Source organism: Juglans microcarpa x Juglans regia, chromosome 4D, assembly GCF_004785595.1.
Source record: "Juglans microcarpa x Juglans regia isolate MS1-56 chromosome 4D, Jm3101_v1.0, whole genome shotgun sequence".
Taxonomy (NCBI): domain Eukaryota; kingdom Viridiplantae; phylum Streptophyta; class Magnoliopsida; order Fagales; family Juglandaceae; genus Juglans; species Juglans microcarpa x Juglans regia.
The window spans coordinates 13,817,290-13,830,797 of record NC_054600.1 but is presented as its reverse complement, the minus strand read 5'-3'; the positions used below and the strand labels follow the sequence as shown (position 1 = coordinate 13,830,797).

Sequence of the window (13,508 nt, the reverse complement as noted above, 5' to 3'; positions counted from 1 at the left end):
AAAAGATCGTTTTGTCCTTGCAAGGCTTCCATCTCCAAAGTCATATTCTTCAGCTTCTCCTCCATCTCTATGAACTTCCTCTCCTTCCTATTGCTCGCCTCTCCATTACAGTTGCTTCCTGGCCCAGATCGCATGAGAGCACATAGTTGCAAGTATCCAAAAAACACTTTATGAACAAATCAATGTTTACTGAGTTCTTTAACAAAGAACCAGAAGAAACATTTGAGTATTTTGATTATTTGTCTGAAAATGCACAGTCTTGGGATATTGCTGATAGTATTGATAGACATGAGACTTCAAGACATGTTGGTGGAGGTGGGAAATATACCTTAAGAGATGAGGACGAATTGCATGCTAGGTTAGCTTGAATTTCAAAGAAATTAGAGATTATTGAGTTGAAAAAAGTAAATGAGGTGTAAGTTGTACCAAGAGTGGCAGAAAAATGTGGCATTTGTGAAGATTAAGGTCATTTCACAAATGAGTATCCTATAATTCTTGCATTTAAAGAAGTTTTATTAGATCAAACTCACAATGTTAACATGGTTCTAAAGCTTTTTTAGGGCCATACTCGAACACTTACAATGCTGGATGGAGGAATCATCCAAACTTCAGTTGGAGAGGTATGCATAGCAATGTTCCTGCTGCACCTACAGCAGGACCAACAAATTTTGCAGCATATGGAGCTCATCCTGGACCATCTTATGTTCACCATCCAAGTCAAAGTTCTCAGTTCAATGTACAACTAGCCCAAGCACCTAAAAAGGGACTTGAAGATACAGTTCAGCAGTTAAGTGTGACACTTCAACAATTCATGCAAGGTCAAGCAACACTCAACAACCAGAATTCATTAGCAATTAATGACATAAGGACTTCCCTCAAAAGGCTGACTACATCTTTAAGTACTCAAGAGAATGGTAAATTTCCTACATAATCACAACCAAATCCACAATGGCAACCTCATCAAGTGCAAGCAGTAAGTGAGGATCCTAACTTAAAGTCAGTCAAAGTGGTGACTACTTTAAGAAGTGGTAAGGTGGTAGATATTCCAGCACATGAGCCATACAATTCTAGTAAGGTTTCTAACCCTTCTAAGAAAGATGAAAAGCATGTGTTTGATGAGCATGAGAAAGTTTATTGTCCTATACCTGCTCCTTTTCCACAGCGATTAGTTCCGTTGCATAAAGATAAGAATCATGTTGAAATTCTTGAGGTTTTTAGGCAAGTTAGGATTAACATTCCTTTATTAGATGCTATTCAACAAATTCATGCCTATTCAAAATTTGTTAAGGATTTATGCACAGTGAAAAGAAGATTAAATGTGCACAAGAAAGCTTTCCTTATTGAGCAGGTTACTGCTATCATTCAGAGTAATACACCACCTAAATACAAGGACCTTGGAGCACCTACGATTGCTTGTGTGATAGGAAATTCAAAAATTGGTCATGCTTTGTTAGATCTTGGTTCAAGTGTCAATTTATTACCTTATATTGTGTATGAATAGCTTGGTTTAGGTGAACTGAAATCTACACCTATCATTTTGCAAATTGCGGATAGATCTATAAAAATGCCTAGGGTTATAGCTGAGGATGTTTTGGTACAAGTTGATAAGTTTTACTATCCTGTGGATTTTGCGGTGCTTGATATGAAATTGTCAACTCCATCTACTTTTCAAGCTCCTTGAATTATTGGTAGACCATTTCTTGCTACATCCAATGCATTAATTAATTGTAGAAGTGGAATTTTGAAATTGAGTTTTGGAAACATGACATTGAAGCTGAATATCTTTAATACTTGCAGGCAACCTCGAAATTTAGAAGAAGTTCATAAAGTTAATTTGGTGGAAAACATCCTTGATGAAGATTTTCACTTGAATCTCCCTTCCACTGATTTACAATTGCCATTAGAAAGTGTTCTTAGTGATTTAAATAAACTTGATGACATTTCTAATGTTTCTTTTGCAGGAACTAGACATGGTATGTTTTGGCAACCAAAGTTTGAAGAGTTGCCACCTTTGACAGCACCCATAAAGCCATCTTCAGATGTGATTCCAGATCTGGACCTCAAATCTCTTCCCGCTGGACTTAAATACGTTTTCCTGGGACTTGACGACACTTTCCCTGTGGTAATCTCTTCTACACTCACTCTTACTCAAGAAGAAAAATTGATAGAAGTGTTGAAAAAAAATAAGGGGGCGATTGGGTGGACAATAGTGGACATCAAAGGAATAAGTCCTCTTGTATGCACACACAAGATTTATTTAGAGGAGAATGAAAGACCATCTAGGGAAATGCAAAGGAGGTTAAATCTCATAATGAAAGAGGTAGTGAAAAATGAAGTGTTGAAATTGCTTGATGTTGAAATTATTTATCCTATCTCTAATAGTAGGTGGATGAGTCCTACTCAAGTTGATCCAAAGAAATCTGGAATAACTATGGTAAAAAATGACAACGATGAATAAATACCTACAAAAGTAGCAACTGGATGGCGGATGTGTATAGACTATAGGAAACTAAATGCTGCTACCAGAAATGATCATTTTCCTCTTCCATTTCTTGATCAAATTTTAGAAAATGTTGCAGGTCATGCTTATTACTGTTTTCTTGATGGTTTCTCTGGTTATTATTAGATAGAGATTGCACCAGAGGATCAGGAGAAAACTGCTTTTACATGTCCTTTTGGTACATTTGCATTTAGGAGAATGCCCTTTGATCTATGTAACGCCCCAGGCTATGAGAGACTCACAGCTCTATAAACACCCTCTCAGCGTTTAGAAAAATACTTTGAGAAACACCAATTGTCCCCGACAACAGAGCAAAAAACTTGACTTAATCTCAAATGTGCTTCTAAGTGTAAAAGTGTCAAGTTGTATCAAGGATAAATCCAGGATCATATTCCACAAGGACAAATGATTTTTCAAAGTACTTGTGAATGCTTAATGTAAAATATGCTGATGTAAAATGCTATGTAAAACTCTTTTTGGATTTTTATAGTGATAAAAAAAAAACAGTTTATTTACAATGAAGAATTTGTTGCCATTGAAATGTATGATGCAATTTTATAGAGTCTCAGATTTAGAAATTTTTGGTTAGACAGTTTAAACTATGAAAGTATAAACTCAAGCAATAAAAAATGTATCCTATAACAAACTGTAATTATAACCTCACTAAGTTGCAACCAGAATTTTAATTGGAAAATTTTGAAGTCTCAGAATTAGTAGAAACAATTTGACAGACACCTGGGTTACAGTTTTAAGATTTCCCTTGACTTCACTCTTCACAAGGATTCATGGGCACCACCCATTGATCATTAATCCATTCAATGCATTAATAAAAAGCAATTTGAAAATCATAAACTCAGAGGTCATGTACCAAGACTCTGTAAAAATACATCACTAAACATCAACCAAATTTTGTTTTAACACTCAATTGAGAGACACCTCGATTGATTCAAGGTTTTGATGTGCCTAATGTCTACAATAGAACAAGAGCAATAGCGAGGGGACCTCATCTCTCTGTTTCTCGTGCTCCCCAAATTCTCAAGAATAATCGTGTATGTGTCTATCAATTTTGGTCGTGAGTTGGGTCATTCACTTGGCCTTCTATTAGGCCTGAAGCAAATCATAGTTTCTTCTCAAGTTTTAGCTTCTCCACATGGGCTTCAACTATGGACATGGACGTTAGTTCTGGATCTCAGGTTTTCGCCTCAACAAGTCACAAGGCTTGTGTATCTCATCACATTGGCTTCACTCCTGCAATGGGCCACAGGTCATATAAGTTGCAATTAACACTAGCCAGCTCATTAATTGATAGAAGTAATAATCAGACTACGTACACGTGAGTTAAGTGCTTCTGATAGGAGAAAATGAAGTTTATATCTACTTAAGGTGTAAATGGTCATTTCACACGCCAGGAAGAGATAATGTAAATTGCTTGATTAATACTCTTATTTTAACAAATAAAGTTCACTCAACCCGCTAAATTAAGAGTATTAAAACAACATAATTATCCATTTATCATTCACACAGACAACGCTAAACTGTTGATGCAATTTCCAAGTATGCTTGCATGCCCTAATGACCTGGAACCAAAAAGGAAAAACTCAGAGAACCTAGTGGGGGATGCCTCCAATACTTAAGTCGGCGAAGAGTTATGCTCTTACGATAACTAATGAAGCTATAATGCGTACCTTGTAGATTATTTATAAGGGTTGAGATAGTCCACTTTGACAAAACCTCTCCATGAACACGATTCTCAATGCACAGTTTGGCAAGTTAACTTGTAGCATATTTCGGTCGTGATAGCACCCATTCGACACAAATATTTTGCTTGGACTTATCTTGATACTGTATCTCGCGAGGACATATGCTTGGTTAGGTTCCCAGAGTGGTTAGGCCTTTCTAGGGTTTATCTTTATAGGCCCATCCCAAAATTAAAGAGATACATGTGGTTGACTTTATCACTGAACTCATATGATGCGTTTGATGTAGCTTAATCCTTTAATCGTCCTTTGTCACGTGAGTCTCACATGGTTGTGGCCTTTAGTTGCCTGCGGCTCTTTCCTCACTTGCTAAACATATTTATCCCCAACATTTATCAAACACTAAACAGCGTTTCAATATTAGAACTTTTTAACAAAGCTCAACAATAAAAAAAATCTTTATTACCTTCTACAATCCCAAACAAACATTTAGAAGGATTAGATCTAAGTATGGAGTAAGGAGGTGGACAAGTTGTTTTGGCAATTTCCATTATCCAAAATCTAAGTGCAATCGATTCAATCGATGTTGGAACAACTAAATGGATTGCAAGAGTACTTACTATAGAACTCAAAAATTCAAAAAACAATTTCTTCCAAAAAAACACTAACCACCAAGAAATGGAGAAGTCACTTTTAATTGCATCAATAATTACAAAAAAGTTCATTAAGTTTTCAACTCAAATATTGAATCATAGAATAGAGATCTCACAAAGTTTTCAAATATTTTATATGTTTATATGAGATAAACATATAAAATAAGGCTCATACTATTTATTGAAAATCTAATACCGCTCGAGAAAATCATTATGTCAACAATAAATGTTGTGGAATCCATATTTTGTCTATTACTCTCCTACTCCAAGTCCTAGAATTCGGTAGAAACTCCAAAATATCTAAATCCCAAATTATAGGCCAACTCAAGATTTAATGCATAAACCTAGAATTTTAAATTTTCAAAGAGACTAGTGATAGATCATGAAATTGTATACCTTTTATGTCATGTCTCGTACAGATTAAAACCAATATAGTAAATAATCTTGTAAAAAAACGAATGGCAATGATATCATTAACAGGTAATGACATCATCTTTAATAGAATCAATTAAAGAGATAGGTATTTCATCAAAAAAAAATTAAAGATATAGGTTTTATTGGGAAATATTTTGAAATGCTTTGTAAACTAGAGAATATGTAAAATAACAAAAATAAATTAAAAAGAGAGAACCCGATGTTGAGGCATGCTATGATAGACGCTTTCTTTAGAGTAGATTCCGCCGCCTGCAAATTTAAATATGCACTAGGCTTATTGACAATCTACTCCCAAGATACAACAATGTCAGTTCCGGTTAATCTCCTCGTCGGTGCACACAAAAGGAGATCCTTGAACCCGATATAAAATAGCCAAAGCCCAAAGAAAGAAAGACAAAAAGAATGAGGAAGTGTTTCTCTAATTTTAGAGAATTTCGAGTTAATGAATTTGTGGGTGGGGTTCCCTATTTATAGAGAATGAAAGGGTACATGTAAAAAGTCACAACTTATTTAAATAAAATGGTACATGTGAAAAGTCACATCACATAAACGAAATGGTACTTGTGAAAAGTCACAACTTCTCAAATATTAGAGAATACATTGAAAATATCTCTAACTTACCAAATGACATAACCCTTTGTTTGGTTAGGAAGCGGTTAAGGCTCATATCCCTAAGAGGCATACATTGGTTCAAGTACCAAGACACATTTTCATTTAAATCTAGATAACCGGACCAATACATTAAACAAAGGTAATGATTGACACAATTTTTACTTTACATCAAATATTTTAATCATTTCTAAGTTGAAAAAACAACAATTCCCCACCTGATTAAAATATTTTTAAAGAACAGAAAACAATACAATTTTCTTTGGACTAAGTACTATGCATCAATAGAGGTAGCTTGCGGCTTTGAACATCTACCTAGTGTTAGCGTGTTTCCATTTGAAAGATCCATGGTGAACCAAGTCTTGAACCAGAATCTTTTAACTCAGGCTTCTCCACACGACACACATAGTACGGCATATATCAGGTTCCTTTCAAGGTGGTGCATAAAGGTCATGCACTGTATCTTGGATTCATGAGCACTCTAGGGAATAGCCCAATTACCATAGATTGCGGCCCCACAGTCACACTCACATAGATGAGTCCTCCAAGGGTACCTGCAATTCAATACCTAGCCTTAGTCTTGGACTCATTCAAAGCATTTCGCTTTTCCTTTGCCATTGCATTTGTAACACTCATACCCTTGGGATGGACCTATAATAATATTTTAATAGTGCTATCCAGTCACTCAAATAGTTTGTTCTTCCCATTGAACTTTCTTCTTGGGATCTCCAACCAGGAAGGTTGGGTTGCCGCTATCGGTGACCTAATTAATGGACTTCAGTCCCATCCCCCTTGATGTACGTATAACTTTCGACTTTGCCAATCCTTTCGTCAAAGGATCTACTAGGTTATCTTCTAACTTTACATATTCTAAAGTTAGGTATCCATTCTTAATTAGGTATCTTATCGTAGAATGTCTGATACTCAAATGTCTCCTCTTATGATTAAAGTGTTTATTATTACAAACACTTATCACAGCCTGATTGTCACAAAGAACAGAAATAGCTGGCATTGGCTTTTTAACTAGTGAAATTTCTGATAATAAATTCTTAAGCCACTCTACCTCATGTCCGGTAGTATCTAAGGCTATTAATTCAGCTTCCATAGTAGATCGTGAAATCACAGTTTGCTTGGAAGATCTCCAAGCCACAACTGCACCACCGAGAGTGAAAATATATCCACTCGTTCCCTTACGATCTACTGTGTCAGTTATCCAACTAGCATCACTGTATGCTTCTAATACAGTGGGATACCCAGAATAATGGATACCATATGTCATGGTTCCTTTCAAATATTTAAGAATTCTTTCCAATGCCTTCCAATGAGAATCATCAAGCTTACTAGTATATATGCTAAGTCTACTCACAGCATATGAAATATCAGGTCTAGTAGAATTAGTAATATACAGTAACGTACTAATAATCTGAGAATATCTCAATTGTGACACCGGATCTCCAAGATTATTACTTAAATGCAAACAAGGATCAAGAGGAGTACTGACAGGTTTGCATTCGAATCTTTCAAACTTTTTACGAATCTTTTCAATATAATGAGATTGATTTATGCTAATACCATCACGAGATCTCATTAATTTAATACCAAGAATTACCTGGGCCTCTCCCATGTCTTTCATATCAAAATTCTTAGATAAAAAAATTTTAACATCAAGAATAATATCTATATTGGTACCAAAGATGAGAATATCAACGTAAAGACATAGCATTATGCATGTACCATCAACTATTTTAGTGTATAAACACTTATCAGATTCATTTATCTTAAAATCATAAGATAAAATTATTTCATCAAACTTTTGGTGCCATTGTTTAGGAGCTTGCTTCAAACCATAGAGAGATTTAATAAGTTTACAAACTTTTCTTTCCTGTCCTGGAACCACAAACCCCTTTGGTTGATCCATGTATATCTCTTCTTCTAGATCGCCATAAAGAAATGCGGTCTTTAAGTCCATTTGGTGGATCTCAAGTTTATGGATCGCTGCTAGAGCAATTAGAACACGAATTGTGGTTATGCTAGTAACAAGAGAATATGTATCAAAATAATCGATATCCTCTCTTTGTGTAAAACCCTTTGCAACCAGCCTAGTTTTAAATTTATCAATAGTATCGTCAGGTCTCAATTTCTTTTTAAAAATCCACTTACATCCAATGGTTTTACATCTAGGAGGAAGATCACAAAAATTCCCAAGTGCCATTAGTCTTAAGAGATTCTATCTCAATATTTACTACTTCTTTCTAGAAAGTAGAATCAATGGAAAGCATGGCATCCTTAATGGGTCTTCCTCCATAGAATAAGTATAAAAATTATGTCCAAAATCATTTTCCTTTCTAACTCGTTTTCCTCTTCCAAGTTCATTTTCTAATCCAGATACACTATTAGGATTAGATATAATGGTAGGCTGACTACTGGTGGAAGGAAAACTTACTGTAGGTAAAGATCTTTCTAACTTATTTTTAAAAGGAAATAGATCTTTAAAGAATATTGCATCCCTAGACTCCATGATGGTGTTGGGATCAATACCTTGGACTTCTGATTCGATAATCAAAAACCTATATGCAGAACAATGTCTAGCATACCCAATGAATACTGCATCTAATGTGTTGGGACCTAATTTCCTTTTCTTTTTGGGAACATTAACATTTGCAAGACAACCCCAAACTCTAAAGAAATTAATATTGGGTATTCTACCCTTCTAGAGTTCATACAGTGTCTTGTCAGATCCCTTAAATGGTACCCTATTCAAGATAAAACAAGATGCAAGTATTTCTTCTCCCACCATTGATCTGGTAGGCCGGAACTAGAGAGCATGCATTTAACCATATCTACCAAGGTTCTATTTTTCCTTTCAGAAACACCATTGGATTGAGGAGAATATGGAGCAGTTTCCTCATGTATAATATCATTCTCCTAACAGTATTGAACCAAATGATTAGAGGAGTATTCACCTCCTCTATCAGACCTGATAATTTTAATCTATCTCCAATTGGTTTTCAACTTCAGTTTTATTGATGACAAATTTGCTAAATGATTCATCTTTGGTTTTCATCAAATAAACATAACAAAATTTAGACATATCATCTATAAAAGTAATAAAGTATTTATTACCACCTTTAGAAGAGACGCCATTTAAATAACAACCATCATTATGAATTAATTCAAGTAGCGATGAGTTTCTTATAACAGATTTAAATGGCTTTCTAGATTGTTTTGATTGAACACAAATTAAACATTTTTCATCCAAATCAACTGAAACTTTAGGAATAATCTCTAAATCCATCATTCTTTTAACATTATAATAATTAACATGGCCTAATCCAGCATGCCATATTGAAGAGGAACATATAAAAAATGTAAATTTATTATTAGAATCAAATTTGTCTTCAACATTATTTTGAATATTTATTACAAACAAACCACCACTCACATAGCATTTCCCTACAAATGACCTATATTTAGTTACAATAACTTTATTGGATTGAAATAATAATGTGTAGCCTGCCCCACTAAGTAAATATCCACTAATTAGGTTTCTCCTTGCCTCTGGTACATAAAATATTTCTTCTAAATGAAGAGTATTTCCAGACGTTAATTTGAGTTCAATTTTTCCTACTCCAAATACTTGTGCAGAGGTGGAGTTACCCATCATCACTTTCATGCCGCTTGTATTCTGATATGTTGAAAAAATATTGCGGTTAGAAGTGACATGTATATTGGCTCCTGTGTCTACTATCCAATCAATAGCACTACAAGCCAGATAAACTTGGAGACTTATGGTTACATACCGTTCATCGGTTCCAACAGAGTCAATCCCGAAAAGCACCATATGAGCCTGTGAGTTAGGCGATCTTAGTTGTTCATTGCCTTGATATTTCCTCTTCTTATAGCGACAATTTTTGGCCAAGTGACCCAGTTTGTTACAATTAAAACAAATAGGTCTCTTATCATCTTTGTTAATACATGACTTTGGTTTCAAATTATTCCCATAATTAGTTTTACCCCTATTGAATTTGGACTTCTGATGTAATGGATTCTTATGTATTTTATTGCCTTCTACAATATTTGCTTTAGACTGAAAATTAGAAACCAATGGTGGGATGAGATCATTTTCCAAGTGTTATTCTTGGATCCTAATGGCAGAGATCAAGGTTTCAATGGTCATATCTTCAGTCTTATGTTTAAGAGATAGGCCAAAATTCTTCCATGAATGAGGCAACTTGTGTATTGTACAAGCAACTTGGAGACGCTCGGTAATACCCATTCCCCGTTGGCCCAATTCATGGTAAAGAATAGTTAACTCATGGGCTTGCTCTACCACAAATTTGGAATCATCCATCTTGAAACCAAGAAATTGACTTGCGATGTACTTATCCATTCCGGCATCCTGTACACCAAATTTCTTATCAAGAGCATTCCAAATATCTTTGGCAGATTTAATGTATAAATAAACATCAAAAAGTGTATCACTTAAATGATTTAAAATCCTACATCTACACAAATTATATTTTTTTGCATATGTTTGCAATTCAATAGTACGTGCGGGCTCATGTAAATCATCAGAAGGATAATCATTTTCAATAACAAAATATAATCCAAGTATTGTAAGAAAGATTTTTATCTTTTCTTGCCAACGCTTAAAATTGACTCTACCAAATTTCTCGGGTGCAATAGGTTCGTTTGAAATCGTGGTAGAAACCAATGTTTTGAATACCGTACCGGACGTCGTACCGGTCAAGACACTAGAACGAAATATTTCGGTACCGGTACCGTTTCGGGATAGCGTTTCGGGATAACGTTTCAGGATAGTCGATATATGAATAAATTATATATATAAATATATATAAAAATTATATTCCAAAATAATAGTCTATATATAAATAAATTATATATAAATAAATTATATATAAATACATATATATATTATAAATAGTTTAGTCTGAATTAGGGATTAAAAAATAAGCTTGTAGTTTGAAAAAACGAAAAAAAAAAAAAAAAAAAAACACAGGCCGAAATATCGGCCGGTACCGGCCGAAATATCGGCCGGTACCGGCCGAAATATCGGCCAGTACCGGCCGAAATATAGGCCGGTACAGGCCGAAATTCAGGCCAGTACGACCGGTACCGGCCGGTATGGCTGGTATTTTAGCCGGTACGGAACAGATATAGTACCTGTATAGGCCGGACGGCCGAAACGAAAAATTTCGGCCGTACCGGCTGGTACGGTACGAAATTTAAAACACTGGTAGAAACCAATTAAAACACACATCTAGTTTAACAAAGAGAAGTCTACTCTAAGAATGTTGGGAAATATTCTGAAATGCTTTGTAAACTAGAGAATATGTAAAATAACAAGAATAAATTAGAAAGAGAGAACCCGATGTTGAGACACGTTATGATAGACGTTTTCCTTAGAGTAAATTCTGCCGCCTCCAAATTTAAACATGCACTAGGCTTCTTGACAGTCTACTCCCAAAATACAACAACATCGGTTCCCGTTAATTTCCTCTTCGGTGCACACAAAAGGAGATCCTCGAACCCGAAATAAAATAGTCAAAGCCCAAAGAAAGAAAGACAAAAAGAAAGAGGAAGTGTTTCTCTAATTTTTTAGAGAATTTGGAGTTAATAAATTTATGGGTGTGATTCCCTATTTATGGAGAATGAAATGGTACTTGTGAAAAGTCACAACTTATTTAAATGAAATAGTACATGTGAAAAGTCAAATCACATAAACGAAATGGTACTTATGAAAAGTCACAATTTAAATGATTGAGCACTTTTGAGAAGTCACAACTTCTCAAATATTAGAGAATACATTGAAAAGGTTTCTAACTCACCAAAGGACACAACCCTCTGTTTGGTTGGGAAGCGGTTAAGGCTCATATCCCTAAGAGGCATACATTAGTTCAAGTTCTAAGACACATTTTCATTTAAATCTAGACAACCGAACCGATACATTGAACAAAGATAATGGTTCACATTATTTTTACTTTATATCAAATATTTTAATCATTTCTTAGTTGAAAAAAAAAACATATTTTAATATTAGTTGTGGTAAATGGTCGGTTTTATAAAAACAAATATCAAGGAGTATACGAACAATATTTAAATAAAATAAGATAAGTCATATATAGAACAAAAGCAATTAACTATAAGTTAGTTAGGCTGCATTTAAATATTAAATTGAGTTAAGATTATAAAATATTATTATAATATTATTTTTTAATATTATTATTTTAAAATTTGAAAAAGTTGAATTGTTTATTATATTTTGTGTTAAAATTTGAAAAAGATGTAATGATGAGTTGAGATGAGTTTATCATCAAAACGTACTAGACTACATACATTTTTTAAATGGGGACTGCTCATATAGTTATGTTTAAAAAAATTTAAAATTATAATAATATTATTTTTAAAATAATTTTTTTTTTATTTTATCATCATTCATCAATCATATATATAATCACTCATTCAGTACTGTAAATAGAATTTCTAATAAGTTAAATAAACATCGATCATTACTTATTGTATAAACTTTTGTTTAAACCAATTATTGTCACTTCTGAACATGAAAAGGTTTATAGGGATTTCGGATTTTAAACTACAAATCATCTCAAACCAGAAGAAGAAAAGTGCTTATAAATTGGCTTCATTAACGCATGCATCTGAGTCACCTACCTACCTACCTACGTATTAGACTATATATTCAAGTTCGTAAATTTCACTGAAGTAGTAGGGTGCTCATCGTGATTAATGTATTTATAATATTAATTAAAATTATATTTAGCATTACTCTTTAAATATATAATATAATAATAACTCGCTTAAATAGTAAGTGAAATAAGAGATAGATAATTTTATGTGAGTTAAATAAAATATTATATTTTAATATTATTATTACTTTAAAATTTGAAAGATTGAATTATTTGGTTCTGGGTCCCATTTTTAACCCCCCCGGGGCAGATGTATACCTCTAGTACTTTAATTTGGCCAACATTATCGCTTTGGGAGCTATATATATATATAATACACTAGTGGCCTCTTCATGCGTTTAGACCAAACTTAGTAGAACTTTTCATGATTTGACCGTCACTAGGTTTAGATCATCTTCGTTCCGAGAGATCATATAAAAAGGTTTGGATATCGATAATCACGTACGGCCTTTTGATGGCCACCAGGGTTGCCTCTTCTTCTTATTATCACATGACCTTTAAACTTCAAGAGTACAACAATGTCATTAATTGGTATAGAGAAATTGGGTCCAGGCCTATAAGTTTCCAAATTATATATATTATATTCTATAAATTCGTATAATCTTCTGCATCTAATCAAATACAAATAAACTTGTGTGATGCAAAGAACTACACTACGTACTGGACAAAGAAAACCTCTAACTGCATGGCTACGTAAATAGAAAAACAATTCACGTTGAAGTAGAAAAATAAAATAATTGGCCACTTCCGACAACTGTAGATAAATATGTAGGACTCCTATGCATTAAAGACAAGTACTAGCCAAAAGCTTGTGGTCTGATTACATAACTGGAGGTCTAGAACTCGAAACTCATCTCCCAACTTAAAAAAAAAAAGTAAAAAAATTTGC

The 13,508-nt window shown here is 34.0% G+C and overlaps 1 protein-coding gene across 1 annotated transcript; it reads left to right on the top strand.

Moving 5' to 3' along the window:
• The first annotated feature begins 622 nt into the window (after positions 1-622).
• Positions 623-2,752, top strand: LOC121260147. Its single transcript, XM_041161993.1, has 5 exons — positions 623-914; positions 1,041-1,417; positions 1,502-1,650; positions 1,798-2,122; positions 2,627-2,752. Exons 1-5 carry the CDS (start codon positions 623-625, stop codon positions 2,750-2,752), a joined length of 1,269 nt encoding a protein of 422 aa, XP_041017927.1.
• Positions 2,753-13,508: the final 10,756 nt, after the last annotated feature.